We start from the raw sequence: 17368 nt of genomic DNA, 5'->3' as shown, positions 1-17368 counted from the left end.
GATTCTCCTTCCAGTCCCAGTTGCACTTCTTTTGATCTAGACAATTTGATTCTACTGCTTATCTCAACTCTAGATTCCGGAGTCGGGTCTTGCTTGCCATCGCCCTAGTGCCAAAGCCAGCCTGTATTCGTTTTCTGTCGATCCCGGATGCTGCCCGCTTTGATCTCTCCCGGACGCTGACATCGAGGGGACACCGAACTATCCAGACACACCAATTTGACAAATCACCTCCACGCTGAGTTATCGGCAATGGCCATGCATAGCCAACAGCCATACGGCATGCCAATGCCCGCATCGACGGACCGGCAGATCGTGGCGGGCTCATATACCGGACCGTATGGGGTGCAGGACTCCCGGGTCGGCGGGTACCAGAACGCACCAAGCGATCAAGGGTGGACGCAGCGGGTCCTGGGCGAGATGAAAGACCTGGTGCTCCTTTTAAATGCCGAGGGACGGATCACCTATGCGTCGCCGTCCTCGAAACAAATTACCAGCCGCGTGGCAAAACAGCTCGAGGGCAGCGTCCTTGCTCAGTACCTCCACGAAGACGACAGGGCCATTTTCCAACAGGACCTGGACGATGCCGTGGCGAGCAACACACCTTTCCGGACCCATCTGCGCTTCCAGAAGTCAAACGGTTCGTACAATCTCCTCGAGGCCTATGGGCATCCGCATCTTGCAAACGAACACGACCAGTCCCGTGGTACTGGGAATGGTTCGAGCCGCTGCACCGGGTTTTTCCTCGTGTGCCGACCCTATCCATCCAAGGTCTCCCAGCTACTTGATTCCTTCCTGGAACATAAGATCGAGAATGCACGGCTAGTGCAGCAGATTGCCAAGCTGAAAAAAGAGGAAGAGGAAGAAGAAGCCATCCCAGCCCGCGTGGCATATCAGAAGCCCGATGTTAAGCGAGTACCGCTGGTCGACGCTCAGAATGACTCGGCGGCGGCACAGGCGGGAGTCTCCAGCGACCATGACTCGACCGAGACCTTGATCAATAATTCGGATGATTCAGATACCAACCCAATCGAGTATTTCTCGTCGGATGCGTTCCACCATCTGGAGAGTCTGGCGCATATCGACGGCATCGAAGTCATGACGGGTCTTCACTACGGAGAAGGCGAGAGATCGCAGGGTCTCAGTACCGGTGTCCGTCGCGGCCGTCTGATTCACTGTGATATCGACATTACGACGGCCGCCGACCAAGCCCGCACTGCGCAGGAAGGCGATCGACGCAAGAGACTGAAGGGCCAGCATGTCTGCAGTGATTGTGGCACTGCCGATTCGCCAGAATGGAGGAAGGGTCCGAATGGACCGAAGACCTTGTGCAATGCTTGCGGCTGTAAGTGATTCTCGTTCGTGAGGATATGTGGGTGTTCAGAACTAACAGTCTCATGTTTTAGTGCGCTGGTCCAAGAAGGAAAAGAAGCGTCAGGAAGTAGCCTAATTCCATGGGTTATGTTTCTTCTTCTCACGTTGGCGTGAAATTTTGCAGCAAGATACCCTCACGGGATTCCGTAGGAATGGAGCAGATATTGTTTTTGTGGCGGTTGCAATTGATTCCATGCTATATACATCGCAGCCTGGTTGATGACTTAATGACTTGTGTTTATAGTTGTCGTGTTTGGAATGAAGCTCGGTACAAGGACAGATAGTACCCTATTGAAATGAATGAAATATATATGATGGACCTGGGGCCGAGAAGTAACTAGTACCAATTTCCCCTTAACTATAGGATCATGAAGAAAATAGCGTAGATGTGATGCTCAATTTGTATAGATTGAGATACTTAGATCCAAATGGCCTAAAAAACGCCCATTATGACGGTGATAGTATAAGCAGTTGGGTTGTGTTGTGTGCGTTTTTCATGTTTGGAAGACCCCAATCCAAGTCCAGACAGACAGACGCAGAAGCGTCACAGAGAATTAAAAGGGATAGAACACCATCCTCCATCCCGGTGCAGAATATAAAGGTATAAAAAAGGAGAGTAGTGCTATGTATGAAAGAGGCACTGATGGTATCACTTGCGAGAACAACAACACAAAAAAAAGTAAACATTCGCACACCAAGCACATTTATCTCCTGGTAACTGCCTGCTTCGGCGGCGGTGGGAAGTACATCTGCGACTCCTGCGAGGTTTGAGGAGTCGCCGCCTCCGACGAGGACTGTTGGCCGTTCGGTGAGGACTGTGCGTGTTGTCGCAGCGGCAGATCGGAAGATGTGCTGCCGCCGCCGAGGCGGTTGAAAGCCAGTGTACGCGGGGTGTACGGCGAGATGGCTCCGCCGGCGGCCATGGGCGGGATTCCGGGGCTGCAGGAGGAGAACCCTGGGCTGAAGGGGTATCCTGGGGTAGGGGGGTAGTGCTGCCCTGGGACCATGCCCGGTGTGCGAGGGATCATTTGTTGATTCATGGGAACGAAGCCGGGGGAGTTGAGGATGGCTTCTTCAAATTCCTTTTCAATCTTCTTCTCCTCTCTCTTCTCGTCGATCCGCGTGCGTTCGTCTTTGGTTACGAAGCAGGAGTGGATGTTGAAGCCTAGCTCGACTAGGTAGAGGGTTCTGGGAACGGTGGGTTAGCTGGGGTTCCTTTTTGAAAAGGAAGGGGGAGATTGTGCTTTTTGCAACAACAACATACATGATTACAAAGGTGACGCCGAAGAGTGATTTGGCTTGTTCACAGTAGCCGATGTCCGACTTGTGAGCGGCCACGCTGCATGACTTTGTGATGTACCATGGCGGGCCTGGCTGGGGGTGTTTTGGGTCGGACATGTCGCTGCCGGCTTGGAACCGTGCCGAGACCACATAGAGGATGATCAAGGAGCAATGGATGAAAGCCGCCAGAGGAGGATAGAACAAACGCATCAGATGGACGGGGAACTTGACGATCAGCATGAATGTGCTCAGGACTCCTATAACGAGGTTGTAATTGGTGAGGCTGCCTCTTGGATTAGCACGGATCTATGTTAGATTTCATCGAGGACGACGCACAATGATGACCACACCATGGGAGCCGTATATGGACGATAGTTGGCGGCAGCATACAGCGCCTCGTTGGGAGCGCTGTTGAAACCATTATCCGCGCCATCCTGCCATAGTAATGAGCGGTACAGATTGTGCGATGCAATCCCCGTCAAGGTCAAGATGACGACTGTGACCGGCAGCTCAGCGAGCATGAAATACAGCGTCAACTTATGATACCGGTGCTTCTTGGGGAAGTAGAACGGCATGGTGACGATGGACGGGCGGTGGTGTCGTCTTCAAAGATGATGACCGTTCAGCTGAAGGGCGAGGTGACCGTCGAATGATGTACAACACAACGAAGTGGCCAGACCGGCTGGCGAGGACATTCAGGTCAACACCAAGCTCTTAGCTATCGACAGCAAGGCAGAGAAGGGGGAGAAAAGTGTTTCGGGGTGGACGGGCGTTTAGATATGGTAGAGCCGGAGAGCCCATCGTGGGCATGCATGCTGGGCATGGCTCCGATGCAGACGAGGGGCACGAATCAGCATGGGCGCAGAGTTTCCTCGAGGTGCATCTGGCCAATACTTGACGGCGGCAAAGCGCCAGTGCCCGCCAGCGACCGGGGGGGGACTGCCAATGAGAGGTGGGACGAGCAGCATCGGCCGGTGGCCGTCACACACTAGCCGGTGTGATGGATGGGCTGATCTGCACGAGCCGGGGCTACATCACACAGCGACTCGCTCATTAGGTGAGTAGGATTCAGTCGGTCGTACTACTGCACTACGGTAGAGTAGAGGGTGCAAGTGAAAGAGAATCAGAATGTTGGGTCGGCTGTCCGTCATGTGCCTGATCCTCCCACTTCCCCCTTTCACCTAGACACGCCCCGATCGCCCATGAAGCCATTCTTCCGACTGGCCCGTCTTCACCCCCGGTCCCTGTCGCGCGCCATGATGTCGTCGCGCGAAGACTCCATCCCCCACGAGCTGCGTACAGCGGCAGAGCCCCGCCAGAACAGGCGGTACCCGGTGCATCTGTCGCATGTGGAGCAGGTCAACCAGTCGGTGCGACTGCTGCAGCTAGCCATTAATCATAATGTATGTTTTTTTTCCATGACATGGATTAGCATGATTCTCCGAAGCACCGATTTTCTCGATAGCCGCTGTCTTGCCTGTTTCACCTCCACGCTAGCCGCATCGGCGAACGAACTAACCCCTCTGCAGAATGACCAACAACAACAGCCATTGACCTTCCTGCCCGGCCAATGGCTAGATGTTCACATCCCATCGATTGCCCAGGCGGGAGGCTTCACCATCACCTCGACCCCGGCAGATGCACAGGCACTGCCGTCCCCCGATGCCCCGCCGGACGGAGAGACGACGCCCTCATCCACAGAACCGCAGGGACGGGATCCCTACGTGGAATTGGCCGTCCAGGACTCCCCCGCTAATCCCTCCGCCGCATGGCTCTGGCGACCGAAGGAGGAAATCATAGGCAAGGAGCTAAATATTCGCGTGGGCGGAAGCTTCGTGTGGCCGCCTGCCGGTGCAGATGTGGAGACTGTCAAGAACGTAGTCTTTGTCGCCGGTGGCGTCGGCATCAAGTAAGTGCTGGCCGGACGCCTGCTTCAGATCTGTTTCATCTCAACGAGACTAACCCGAAACACAGTCCTCTCATCTCGATCCTCTCACACCTAAGTAACAACTCATTTCAAACACCACATCACCCAACAAACATCCACTTCCTATACTCCAGCCGACTGCCACCCGGTCCATCAGAGACATCCTCATCCGAGGAGACCCTAAATCAGATCCTATTCCTGCCCCGTCTGCGCCAGATAATTCGTTCCCAATTACACTCCCACCGCCTACGGATCTCCCTAGATCTTTTCCTGACGGACCTGGCGTCGTCGTCCCCGCTACTGACTTCGTCTGCGGGTCACTTGGCGGATCTGACGATTCATTCCAGGAGAATTAGTGAGCATGATCTGCGCTCTGCCGTTGTAGGTGGCGATGGGAAACTTGATCCTCGTGAGACGGTGTGCTATGTTTGTGGACCGCCGCAGATGACGGATCAGATGGTTCAGTTGCTAGGGCCGTTCCTTGGGGAGGGAGCGGAGAAGAGGGTGCTTTTTGAAAAGTGGTGGTGATTATACAGCTCGACAGGGCACAGTCGCAAGTCCCCGAATCGTGAAGGGAATCGTGAAGGGAATTAGTGCCATTGTATCCACGATTTATGATGCCCGGCAGTACTGTGCCAAAAAGTAGTAGTGCGAATATCGGTTACAACGAAGACACAGCCTCTTCATCTTGGATTAGATGAGAGTTTCCAAGTCAGAACATAGGCGAGTTATGGGAATAGTTCATATAGAGTCTGCTTTATGGATTTATTCGACGGGTAAAATTGCCAATCGATCTGATGAGACAGCACTGTTGACAAGCTTTGGCAGCACATATTTGTATTTTGCCCTACGACTTGGTTACTCCCCATTCTCACAACTATCAGATGACAGTAGACCGCAGACGAACGACTCAGCCTCCTCGTGGATCCCTGCCAAATTCGCTCCCAGCCGTCCATGGAAGAAGGTTATGCTTGGTCGGCCATTGAATCCCATGTATCTGCTGCGGTCGACTTTAAGTAGAGGGACTGTGGGCTTGTTTCTTGCACAGGTGACAGTGGAGACTATGACAGACCTTAAGCCTCAAATTTCACCGAGAAGCAAGCTTGATATCACAGTAGAACGCAGAAATCATATTTGTAACAATAGGGGTAGTCGCCTAATTACGAACGCTCCGGGTAAATGATATCATCCATCCATCCATCCGTCCCGTCAATACCGGATCTCCAACACAATTACCCCAGAAGGCGGGGGAGGAAGGACAATAATAGGGTTGCTGGCCACCCCACTCCCGGGGAGTAAATGCGGAGAACATGGAGATAGTCCGGGTATATCGAAGGTTTGTTGTATACTAACAATGCTCCGGGAGGTGTAGCTCCGTGCAATAACCGCATCGAATCACAGATAATCCTGCTCACGGGGTCCACACGATGACCGGATTCATGATGGTGTTCGGTTGTCCTCCTCTCCCCCCTCTTTCTGATCCGACCCCATTCTTCTTCCATCATCCGTCAAGATCCTGTACTTTCAAGGAGCACATCAAACGGGAACTACCTCGCCGCCGAAAACATGGAGAAAGAAAAGCAAGCCCAGCATGTAGAGAATAATTGTCTCGAGGTGAAAATCCGTCTCTTTTGTAACTCCTCAGCGTGCAAATTGGCCACTGCATTATATTCAGCTGAAGTATCATATTTCACATTCTTGGCTAACCCAATTGTTCGTGCAGAATCAGGGCGTGTCTGCCTCAGACGACTCGTCGTTGGATTTACTCGACGATAAGGAAAATCGGCGCCTGAACCGACTTCTCGACATCAGAATCCTGCCATTATGCTGCTGGATATACCTCTTAAACTTTCTTGATCGAGGCAACATCGGCAATGCAAAGGTCCTCAATGAAGAAACCGGCGATGATATGCTGCAGCGGACGGGGATGACCGCCATGGATTACTCCATCACCCTGACGCTCTTCTCCTTAGCATATGCTGTGTTTGAAGTGCCTTCCAACTGGATCATGAAGCATTATGTGCGCCCATCGATCTGGTTAGGCACCCTACTTGCTTGCTGGGTACGTTGATTGAGCCCCCTCCCATCCCCAAATTCCTTCAGGAAAAATCAATCTGGCTGCCGTTCGGAGAAGAGGTTCTCTGCCGCCCTAAAATATGTGGTTCCGAAAGAGATCAAACTGCTAGACTGGATTTCCTCGTTTCTCATTAACTTTGTGCTACAGGGTATCTTGACGCTTGGATTCGCTGGTGTCAAGAATTATGGCACCGTCCTCGCTCTGCGGTTGCTGATTGGAGTTGTAAGCGTTCCACATCCAGCAGTACTTTGATTTTCGTGTCTTGAGTGCTGATTTTTACTACAGTGTGAAGCCGGTTTCTTTCCTGGTGAGACCTGCAAAATGATTCTCTGTTCAACGCACGGCTGACCACGATCCGTCTGGTATTAGGTATTTGCTATCTCATCACAATCTGGTATCGTCACAACGAACGATCTGTCCGAATCGCTCTCGTTGTAGCCTTCTGCAATCTGGCCGGCGCGTTTGGAGGAGCGATAGCGTTCGGCATCGGGCGGGTCAACGGCGCATCTGGACTGCAAGGATTCCGCTGGCTGTTTATCATTGAGGGCATTATTACCGTTGTTTCAGCGCTGCCGGTCCTCGTCTTCCTCCCGGACTATCCTGCTCGGGCAAAGTGGCTCAGTACCTCGGAGAAGCGCTTCGCTGAGGATCGACTCAAGGAGCGAGGCGGTGGCTACCTTTCAAACCATGCGAGTCGCAAGGAGATCCTGGCTACTTTCTTCAGTCCACGAATGATGACCCATTACATTGCATACGTGAGTATATTTATTTCTCTTGCCTATTACCTAAATTCTTTTTTTGAGGCGTGCGTGGTGTTGACCCAAAGCCTTCATCAGGTTGCCAACGTGGTGCAACAAGGATCATTTACCTTCTTTACCCCGACTATCGTCACTGGCCTGGGATACCAGTCCATCGAGGCTCAACTTATGACCGTGCCACCATGGGTTGTGGGGTTCGTGGTGGCCATCACGCTGTCGTATTCTGCGGACCGTCTCAACATGCGAGGCTGGCACATTACGGGCGCATCGCTGGCAGGAGGGACAGGATGGCTGGTCGCAGGGTTGCTGCCTCCCGATGCATATACTAAACGATACGGATGCCTGTGTCTGGCAGCGGCTGGAGCATTCCCTTGCGCGCCGTCGATGACCAACTGGGTGGCTTGCAACACTCCCAGCCTGCTGACGATCCCCTTCGCCCTCGCACTGCACAATTCGTCTGCGGGCATTGGGCAAATCATTGCGCAGTGGATCTGGAAGCCGGGAGAGGCTGCTCAAGGCTACCCGACGGGAAACTTTACGTGCGCGGGATGCGCATACTTTGTCGCCATTCTGGCAGCAGGGTTGCGCCTTTGGTATGGCAGGATGAATAAGAAGGCGATCAAGGATGTAAGAGGAGAGACGAGGATCTGGTCGTACTGAATGAAGCACGGCTGGGAAGAGGCTATGTTGGTGGAAGAGTCACATCGTGGCATTGAGGCTCTGTAGCGAATAGATCGTTGATTTCCACAGAAACTATTGTGCAGAGCGCTGCCGCGCGGATCTCGCAGAAATCACTTCCTAGGGCTTGCTACGCCTGAATCGGTAGATAGAGATAGGAAAGATAATCCGGAGATGTTACGCGGCAGACATCTCACCATACCTCAATTACTTCCCAGCGCTGATTGAGCTTGGGCCGTGGCTGGGATAGATAATCCGCCAGTAATACCCTTCGACGATGTTCGCTTAGCCGGAAATTAAGGGACCTTCTAGAGTCTCCCTCTTTGCAAGCTAAATAGATACCCGTGGTAAGCTAGACCCGTGGTCTGTCGCGACTAGCATGTCCGAGCGCAACCAGAATCCACATTTTCCGAGCCACGAGGGCGGATGGCAGCTTCCCGTTAGCCAAGATCAATGCTTGGGGGGAATTAAGCTTTTGTGGTATACAAGGAACCAGATCCAGGAACAAACGAGATCATGCCCTAATCCCTAATCTCCGGGCAGGAATTTCTCACCCATCGCTTCTATTTAATAAATAAGGGCGAGCCGCCCAGGGATGTCTAGATACCAAGACGCAAGTAAGACTATAAAGCCAACGTGTTTACCATGTCTCGTACCGTCCTCACTCTAACTCTGGCCGTCAGCGCCTTGGCCGCCAAGAACTCTATCATTGCGCCGGAGGGTGCTGATGTCCTCACCGTGGCTCTCCTGGGTGGTGAGTATTCTTCTCTGCAACAGACGGAAGACACACTTATCAATCATCCCTAGACTTTGGCTGGACTGGCTGGGAGCCCCTGCCGCTGGCGTTCTGCAACGAGGCCCTGCCGAAGCTGATCGCGGATGGCGTCGACATTTCTACCGAAATCCAGAATGACTGCGACCCAGGTGACCGGTCCGATATCCGCAATGCCACGATTGAGCAGAGTAAGCCTTTCTTGCACCTTCTGCGATCATGGAGTAACATATCATAATAGAACACACCGCCCGGTACATTGAGGATGTGTGTCTGAAGAAGAACTGCTCTGCCTTCCTCTCCGTCGGCGACAATTTCTACGACAGCGGGATCTCCTTCGATACTGCGGGCATCCTGCGTTTCTATGATTCCTGGGCTAGCGTGTACAACAGCACGGCCTTTGCCGGCAAGCCGTGGTACCAGTGCTTGGGCAACCACGACATTGTCCAGGGCCAGCCCGCCGTCGACTTCCAGACCCATATTGCCCCCCTCATGGATGACCGCTGGTACTTCGGCCACGACGGCTTGCCTTACTACACCTACGACCTGGTCGGCTCCAACTGGACCGCGACCTTTGTCGTGATCGAGTCGGATTGCTTCATCAACAAGTACCAGGAGTCGAGCTCGGTCTACCTGACCCCGTACCTGAAGGCCTGCCACAAGAAAACGCAGCAGCAGGTCAACTTCCTCAAGAAGTCGTTCGCCGAGTCCGACGCCGACTGGAAGTTCCTGCATATCCACCACGGCTACATGTCGTCGTCCAGCAACTACACCGAGCTGGCCCCGCTGATGGACATCGTCCAGAAACACAACGGCGTCGTCTTCAACGGCCACGACCACTGCATGGCCCACTACTACTACCAGGACACCAACTTCGTGCTCACCGGTGCCGCGGGCTACGCCCAGGCAGGTGACTGTAACTATGGCGAGAAGCTCGGCCCCTACGCCCAGTGGCTCGGTGCCGATTCTGAGCAGGCCGCCAACGGCTTCGTCACCCTGGACATCAGCGCCGACGCCCTCAACTTTGAGTACTACGCTCGGGACATGCGTATGCTTGGCAGCGACCTCTACCCGGTCAGCCATGACATGAAGCCGTCGTACAACTTTACTGTCACCAAGCAGTCCACCTAAACATCTTCGGAGTTGAGCGGGTAGGTCGGCGGTGAAGACCCTGAAGAAAACTATATCTGGATAGATGTAGATCGTCTGATCGATCGTCTTGCGCGGCATTAGCTATTTTGCTACCTTCAAATTGAATCTGGTTTAGGAAAGACTCGCTTTAAGTTTAAAAAACAGGACTCCACCGGACGGCAAGTGGAGCACTCGATCTTCGTAACCAAGTTCTCGGCCAGTTCTCGGCCAAGCTCGCAGGGTGATGATATCAGCGACCGAGGCACTTGAATGGCAAATCGAGTGGTCCCACCCGATTGCATCACTATTGTTCTCCACCTGTTTGCGGCCGAGAGCTGCAGAGGAAGGATTACAAATGTGTATCTGCCGGTCAGGATGAATAATGACGTAGAAGGCTAGAGGAGGATATAAGGCGGTTGGGCCTTCGTGATTGTTGGAAACAGGAAACCTCCAGTACAGTTTCAATTCCCGATATTGCCCCAACATGCCCATCGAAGTCACTCTGTTCAAAGGTTCCAAGGACGGAACGATTCGGAAAGAAGTTGTGAAGCGGGATACCAACCTGAAGCACGACGATGTGCTCATCCGTGTCACCCACTCCGGCGTTTGCTTCACCGATGTCCACTACCGGACTACCGACATGGGCCTCGGCCACGAAGGAACAGGCGTGGTGGAAGCCACCGGCCCGGAGGCCAAGGTCTTGAAGAAAGGTGATCGCGTGGGCTGGGGATACGAGCACGACTGCTGCGGCCACTGCCGCCAGTGTCTGACGGGCTGGGAAACCCTGTGTCCCGAACGCAAGTTCTATGGCCTGGCGGATTTCGATCAGGGATCCTTCGGCTCCCACGCGGTGTGGCGGGAAGCGTTTCTCTTCAAGATCCCCGACAGCATGAGCAACGAGGATGCCGGCCCGCTGATGTGCGGTGGATCGACCGTGTTCAACGCCCTGCACGTCGCTCAAGTGCGTCCGACCGCGCGTGTCGGCATCGTCGGCGTCGGCGGCTTAGGCCATCTGGCCATCCAGTTCGCTGCCAATATGGGTTGCCAGGTCGTCGTGTTTTCCGGAACCGATAACAAGAAGGACGAAGCCATGAAGCTCGGTGCCACCGAATTCCATGCCACCAAGGGCATCAAAGAGTTGAAGCTCGAGAAACCGATCGACAATCTGCTCGTGACCACCAGCAGCCAGCCGGACTGGCAAATGTACCTTAACGTCATGGCTCCCGGCGGCGTTATCTCGCCGCTCTCGATTGATTCGAATGACTTCCAGATTCCGTACATGCCTTTGCTCGTGCAAGGACTCCGAGTGCAAGGCGGAGTGGTGTCCGCGCGACAGGTGCATCGTGACATGCTCGAGTTTGCGGCCGTTCATAACATCAAGCCGATTAAGATGACTTTCCCGATGACGTTGGAAGGAGTGAAGGAGAGTCTAAAGACGTTGGAGGAGGGCAAGATGCGATACCGCGGCGTTCTTGTCGCTGGAAAATAGGGCGTGATAGAATTGACAATAATTTTCAGACTACATACATCTACTAAATCATACTAGAAACAAAGTACGCAGATGAAAATAAATCCAATATTTCTTCTTTCTTCTTTCTCACCATTTGTTTATTCATAGAGAGGGGGGAAAAAAAAAACTTGCTTCGACGCGGATTTGAACCGCGGAATCTTTGCATGCCGTCAACTCCAGGAGTTAGTACAAGTGCAACGCGTTACCACTGCGCCACCGAAGCAGTCTCAAAGACTATTTGCCAGATAATAGCTACTATGTGCTGAACAGAGAAAAATACGAATTTCTAGAGTCACCCACATTTCTTGTTGTAGTAGTTTTGGGTTTACGAGGAATCACAAATGGGATGTTATGGCACCCCGTTGGTTCTAGGGGATTGACACTCGGTCGTAGATAGTATTCTCCGTTTACTTACTTGCTACTCATCTACTACAAATGACAACGCGATGTAGTCCCGTGGCAATACCAGACGTTATAGTACGGCATACACGGACATACATGCTGACAAGACAGACTCGAATTGCAGACGCTGATGATCAAAGTATAATGGCGAGAGTTGGAAAAATGGTGGAAGATTCCGGGAAAGACATAGAGAGAAGGGGCACCCCAGAGACGCCGACCTTTTGTGGGAGAGGGGCAGTTGTATGTATGTACACGGTGCGAGTGGAAGAAGAAAGTGGGAGAGGGAGGGCAAGGCGGAGGGGGAAAACGTCAGCCGGTGTATCTGGGAGATGCTGGGCGGGATAAACGACAGGAAGTGCGAGGAACAAATGCAAGCAGCACACCACTCGCAGTGGACACGCGGATAGAAAAAGAGAAAGAGAAACAAGAAGACTAAAGGAGAGAGGGGCTCAATTCGCAGATCCAGAGCTAGCGTGACCAGTGTGACTATCGCCAGGACCCTTGACGGTGCCGGCATCGACGATCATCATTTCATCGATTTTGGCTTCAGTTTCGCCCCATTCGAGGCGTTTATAGGTCGTCACTCGGCCGGGGCCCATGTCGAAGTCGAAGAAGCGCACGCGGCGCACGTAGTCGTTATAGCCGCCGTAACCGCCCAGGCCGACTCCGCCGCCGTAGCACATCCAGAGGGAGGGTTTTTTGGACTGATCATGGTCGAGCATGCAGTAGTCGTTGACGTGGTCGCTGCGTGGGAGTTAGCTGGTGTTGCATAGAAACCAAAAAAAAAAAGTCAAGGGTACGTACTGTCCACAGCTCACAAACAACACCCCTTCTTCCTCGAGCGCTTCTTTGAAGCCAGAGTTAAATCCGGGGGCCGTGGAGGCCTCCGCCCAGGAACCCTTGAAGGAAAGGTCCGAGTTGCGGTACTCGGGTAGCGGTATATGGATGAATGCCATGTTCATGTGGATGTGGGAATATTCTTTGTGCTTTCGTTTCAGGCTCTGAGCCGTGTTCTTGAACCAGCGAATCTGACTCGGCTTGATCCAGTCATAGCCTCGGAACTGGCGCTCGTCGGGGGAGTAGGAGTGGGTGTCGAGGAGGTAGAAGGTCAGGGCCGAGTGCGTGCTCTTGCCCCGGTCGAGGACTTCAACGAAATAGTTTCCGACGCCGTCGATATCTTCGGGACCGGCGGCCGACATGGAGAAGGGAAGGTCTTCGTAAATAGTCATGAGATGTTCGCGGTTGAGATCGCCTTCGTCGTCATGGTTGCCGAAAATGGCCGCGTAGGGGATCTTGCGATCGACTAAAAGCTTCACCGATTTGAACAGGGCGCTTTGTGCATCAGGAGCCGTCTCTCCGTTGACCTGGTCACCGGTCAAGATGACCATATCCGGCTTCTCCTCATCGAGAAGCCTTCCGACAAAATCCAGCGTGCGCGGATCGGCTTCACATCCTTGGCCCGTCACGGCTTCGGCAGGGACAGGGTCCCGACAGGCGCCCAGGCCAGTGCTCAGATGCATATCGGCCAACTGCATCACTTTGAACTTGCCGTTTTCATTGATCCGCGGAGTAGGCATTTTCGCCTTGACCGGGTTGCCTCTGCGTATGCTGAGGCGAGTTTCCAGCTGCTCCGTCACACTGTCCAGCAGCAGAGGAGTATCTTTCACTTCCCACCCAAGGCGCGGATCGACAGCGTCTGCGCCGAAAAGGACATCGACATAGGTGACGGTGTTTTGCGAGTCGCTAGCATGGCGGGCGGCGGTGCGTTTGAGCCAAATGCCCCCGGGCCGCTGCTCCCAGTTAACAATCTCGCTTTTGCTATTGTATTCGGACTGCGGGGTGAGACGGCTGATTTTCAAATCGACCACGACTTTGTCCGAAGAGGCCAATTCCTCCTCTTTTTTCCGCTGAAAGTGAATGTAAGCGCTCGAAGTCCAGCCCGTGCGGAGGTAGAGGTCTTTTTCGATGCGATACCAGACATCGGGGTCGAGTCTGCAGTTCGAGAAGGGGTTGAGGGTTGAACAGGTGGTCACGGTCACGTCGGTGATCACGTAGCCGGAGAAGTGTGTCGGGAGGTGGTGATGGATGGAGGCAGGGAGAACTCGAAATCGATTATCGAGGAAGACTATCAGACAGATGGCGAAGATGGTGAGCAAACCAAGCTGTACGCCCGTTCGGACCTAGATACGATGGTCAGCTTTGGCTCGAGATGACAACCAGAAGGGGAGCGCCATACGAGCCGGCGAGCCATGATGAGCAGATCACCCTGGTAGGGAATTTAGGACAAACTTATTGGCGGGTGGACACAGTCGCATGGTGCAGGCCACCCAGCCATCAGAAAATGCAGCAAAAGAGAAGACCGAGCGCAGGTCTACTCAGGGTGAAGGGGGGAGTTGACTTGTTTTGGGGGGATTGTCTTGGGCGAGGGATGGGTCCCTGGGCCAAGGCGGTCTGGACTACTGGAACAAGGGAACGCTAAAAGAAGGGTCCATCGACAGAGGAACACAGGCATTCAAAAGGCGGATCGATCAGTATCAGGAAATGAATACATGAATCAATGAATCTTTGCAAGTGCGATTTCGTCTATAGCTCTATCTGAATAATTACCAAAATCATGGCCGAGTGCCCCCCCCCCGAACTATTCCCCCTACTGTACGGCTGGCGGATGCTACTCTACTGGCTCTTATGCGCCTGGGCCACCTCCTGGGCCGACACTTTGCCCGCCAGGATATCCTTCGTGGTCGAGAGGATGGTCGACCAGTTCTCAAAGGTCGTATAGGGCATTCCGCGGCGTTCGCAGTACACCACCAGATCTAGGACAGTGTCAGTGATACAGATCCCCATGCTCAACCAAGAGATTTGCCCTACCTTTACCCTTCTTCGCAAACAAAAGGTCTGTCTCCGCAGCCGCAGACAGGTCCGAGACGCCGTCACCAGCATACAGTAGCACCGGGCGCTCGCCTTCGGGCAATGCAGCGTACGGCTTAATCTCGAGGGACTTGTCATGGCCGAAATGGCTATCGTCGTGGTACTGGATCTGCCAACCACCCGCACTGTTAATGTCCTTGCCATCGCGGCTCACCACCTCGTTAGAGATAATGGTGAGGTGGCTAGCCGGCTTGTGGCCCAGGAAGTGCTCCAGCAGGGCGCTGATGATCGGCCGCATGCCGGAGGACAGGATGACGATGGGCACGTTGTTGTCCTTGGCCCAGTAGTAGAATTCGGCGAAGTAGGGATCCAGTTTCATCTTCTTCAGGAGGGTGGCAATGCACTCGTCGTACGGGGTCTTGATGCTCTCGAGCATTTCGCGGAAGGCATCCCTAGCAGAAGAGAGACCCGGATGATCAGATTGGGGAGTTTTGGAGGTTCAGGGTCTGCTTACCGAAAGCTCAGCGTCTCGTCCAGCACCTGGTCATTCAGCACGAGGCGGCTCTCCCGGCCGAAACCGAGATTGTCGATCTGGAATGAGGGTCAGCATGGCGTGCCAGGCGAGATCGGCGCAGCCCGATGAAGATACCATGTGGTCATTGCCTGCGATGGTCAGTATGGGCTCTGAGGGGATCATTGGAGCCGCACTGACTGTCCTCGACGGTGATGGTGCCGTCGAAATCGGTGAAAAAGATCAGCTTGGGCGCTGTCTGCATGTACGGGAGCGCGGTCGACCCCATTGTGGCGGTAAATGGCGAAAAAGCGAGAGGGTCAATGAAGAATCCAATCCACGAAGAGTCAGAAAAGAATTGAGCGCAGACTGCGCGATCAGAATGGAGGGGCCCCGGTGAGCGAGCGAAACCGGGGGCGATTGATTGGCATGTGGGTCAAAGGAGTGGATTTCGTTCGTGGGTGATTTTCGTTTCTGGTCGTTCGACACTCGCCATGGCCCTGCTGCACTCCCTGCGGCGCGTCTTGGGTCTGACGGCGCCATCGGTACGGGCGAGGTCCATCGATTCCAACTTCGCCGTCTTTCGCGAAGGAGACCGGGTGCTGGTGCATTCCAAGAACCCGCAGTTGACCAAGCCCTTGCGCCAGGGCGACAAGACCCAGCTGCGACGCGGACACCTGGACCACGATCGCGTCATTGGGAACCGGGTCTGGGGCACGGTACAGGCTCACCGAGGTATGTTCGTGGTTGGGGATCAATGGAGTGAAGGCTGACTGGTCCAGGCCCGGAGACTCGACTCAGTCTCCCGACGTTGGAGGAATACGTCGCCCTGACACCGCGCCTGGTCACCCCGGTAGGCGCATCCCTCCCCAAACAGATGAAAGAAGACTCATGCCGGGCCAGTAGATCTATGCGCAGGACGCCAGTCTGATCGTGTCGCTTCTTGATATCCACGTCGATTCCCCCGCGGACCGCGCGACCCAACCGCCCTTGGAGATCCTCGAGGCTGGAACCGGCCATGGGTCCTTGACTTTACACCTGGCGCGAGCCATCCAAGCCGCCAATTCCATTCCCCCGCCGCGACCGACACGATCCCAAATACAATTCCTGGAGGATCGGCCCCGACGGCCCGGCGAGGAAGCTTCGGACCCAAAAGCAGCCGACACGGAGTCGGCCGCCATCAGCCCAGTCCAACAGCAGTGGGATACCTGGCGGACCCAGCGCAATGCTATCATCCACACGGTGGACGTGTCGGCCAAGTTCTCGGCCCTGGCCGAAAAGAACGTCCAGGGCTTCCGCCGCGGCATCTACGCGGGCAATGTGGATTTCTACGTGGGCCACGTCGAGAACTGGATCGCGCAGCAGACCAAGCAGCGAACCAAGACCGGGATCCTGAATTCATTGACCGGCGCGACCGCGGTTGATCCGTTCCTGTCGTACGCCATCCTTGACATGCCGTCAGCGCATCTGCGCATCCCCTACGTCGCCCCGGTCCTGAAGCAAAATGGCCTTCTGGTCGTCTTCATGCCCAGTATCACTCAGATTGGCGAGTGCACCGAGTTGATCCGCAAACAGCGGCTGCCTTTTGTTCAACAGAGGGTGGTCGAGCTCGGGGCCGGGCTCACCAGTGGCCGGTTGTGGGACGTCCGGTTTGCCGTCAAGAAATCCGGGGCTGACCCGGCGTCATGGGGCGTTCCATCTGAGGCGGAGGATGGTGCTGCTACTGCTGAGCCGGAGGAAGAACAGCCGACCGCCATGGACGGCGCAGTGGATGGCCCTGAGACCCCGTCCATGGCAGAAGATGCTGTCTTGGTCTGCCGGCCCAAGGTCGGGGTGCGTACCTTTGGTGGAGGATTTGTTGGCGTGTGGCGGCGGATTGAAGACCGGAGATAGTGGTCTTTTGTCTTCCTTTGTACTATAATCCTGACCTCTAGCCTCATGGGGAGACCATATGGGGCACTGTATCATAGCTAGACATCTCCACATATTGTCACCACGGACTCTAGACATCTCGACTGAGTCTGTCACATCACTAATTCTACCTATCGTCCGGTCGTAGCATGCCAGACTCTATACTCCTGC

At 54.3% G+C, this 17368-nt stretch overlaps 9 protein-coding genes and 1 non-coding gene across 10 annotated transcripts; 6 read left to right on the top strand and 4 right to left on the bottom strand.

The window, feature by feature from the left end:
- Positions 1-249: 249 nt before the first annotated feature.
- PFLUO_LOCUS8876 (white collar 2 type of transcription factor) lies at positions 250-1447 on the top strand (the record flags this gene model as incomplete). Its single annotated transcript, XM_073786648.1, has 2 exons — positions 250-1342; positions 1404-1447. 2 exons carry the CDS (start codon positions 250-252, stop codon positions 1445-1447), a joined length of 1137 nt encoding a protein of 378 aa, XP_073642883.1.
- Positions 1448-2075: 628 nt separating this feature from the next.
- PFLUO_LOCUS8875 (uncharacterized protein) lies at positions 2076-3227 on the bottom strand (the record flags this gene model as incomplete). Its single annotated transcript, XM_073786647.1, has 3 exons — positions 2076-2559; positions 2636-2935; positions 2989-3227. The coding sequence occupies 3 exons, from the start codon at positions 3225-3227 to the stop codon at positions 2076-2078; spliced, it is 1023 nt and encodes a 340-aa protein (XP_073642882.1).
- A 627-nt stretch (positions 3228-3854) lies between these two features.
- On the top strand, positions 3855-4565 carry PFLUO_LOCUS8874 (uncharacterized protein; the record flags this gene model as incomplete). The annotated part of the gene is made up of 2 exons (XM_073786646.1): positions 3855-4055; positions 4182-4565. 2 exons carry the CDS (start codon positions 3855-3857, stop codon positions 4563-4565), a joined length of 585 nt encoding a protein of 194 aa, XP_073642881.1.
- Positions 4566-6021: 1456 nt separating this feature from the next.
- On the top strand, positions 6022-8074 carry PFLUO_LOCUS8873 (uncharacterized protein; the record flags this gene model as incomplete). The annotated part of the gene is made up of 7 exons (XM_073786645.1): positions 6022-6026; positions 6109-6193; positions 6303-6641; positions 6804-6878; positions 6942-6963; positions 7026-7411; positions 7493-8074. The coding sequence occupies 7 exons, from the start codon at positions 6022-6024 to the stop codon at positions 8072-8074; spliced, it is 1494 nt and encodes a 497-aa protein (XP_073642880.1).
- A 663-nt stretch (positions 8075-8737) lies between these two features.
- Positions 8738-9995, top strand: PFLUO_LOCUS8872 (uncharacterized protein; the record flags this gene model as incomplete). The annotated part of the gene is made up of 3 exons (XM_073786644.1): positions 8738-8846; positions 8900-9055; positions 9106-9995. The coding sequence occupies 3 exons, from the start codon at positions 8738-8740 to the stop codon at positions 9993-9995; spliced, it is 1155 nt and encodes a 384-aa protein (XP_073642879.1).
- A 484-nt stretch (positions 9996-10479) lies between these two features.
- Positions 10480-11484, top strand: PFLUO_LOCUS8871 (uncharacterized protein; the record flags this gene model as incomplete). Its single annotated transcript, XM_073786642.1, has 1 exon — positions 10480-11484. One exon carries the CDS (start codon positions 10480-10482, stop codon positions 11482-11484), a length of 1005 nt encoding a protein of 334 aa, XP_073642878.1.
- A 150-nt stretch (positions 11485-11634) lies between these two features.
- Positions 11635-11728, bottom strand: PFLUO_LOCUS8870. The gene has a single exon. It is a non-coding gene; the product is annotated as a tRNA-Thr (tRNA).
- A 628-nt stretch (positions 11729-12356) lies between these two features.
- PFLUO_LOCUS8869 (Phosphatase dcr2) lies at positions 12357-14158 on the bottom strand (the record flags this gene model as incomplete). Its single annotated transcript, XM_073786641.1, has 3 exons — positions 12357-12651; positions 12712-14087; positions 14144-14158. The coding sequence occupies 3 exons, from the start codon at positions 14156-14158 to the stop codon at positions 12357-12359; spliced, it is 1686 nt and encodes a 561-aa protein (XP_073642877.1).
- Positions 14159-14580: 422 nt separating this feature from the next.
- Positions 14581-15575, bottom strand: PFLUO_LOCUS8868 (uncharacterized protein; the record flags this gene model as incomplete). The annotated part of the gene is made up of 5 exons (XM_073786640.1): positions 14581-14720; positions 14776-15227; positions 15290-15366; positions 15425-15438; positions 15488-15575. The coding sequence occupies 5 exons, from the start codon at positions 15573-15575 to the stop codon at positions 14581-14583; spliced, it is 771 nt and encodes a 256-aa protein (XP_073642876.1).
- A 205-nt stretch (positions 15576-15780) lies between these two features.
- PFLUO_LOCUS8867 (uncharacterized protein) lies at positions 15781-17179 on the top strand (the record flags this gene model as incomplete). Its single annotated transcript, XM_073786639.1, has 3 exons — positions 15781-16021; positions 16069-16139; positions 16193-17179. 3 exons carry the CDS (start codon positions 15781-15783, stop codon positions 17177-17179), a joined length of 1299 nt encoding a protein of 432 aa, XP_073642875.1.
- Positions 17180-17368: the final 189 nt, after the last annotated feature.

This window comes from Penicillium psychrofluorescens (genome assembly GCF_964197705.1).
Source record: "Penicillium psychrofluorescens genome assembly, chromosome: 6".
NCBI lineage: Eukaryota > Fungi > Ascomycota > Eurotiomycetes > Eurotiales > Aspergillaceae > Penicillium > Penicillium psychrofluorescens.
This window is presented reverse-complemented; position numbering and strand designations above follow the sequence as displayed.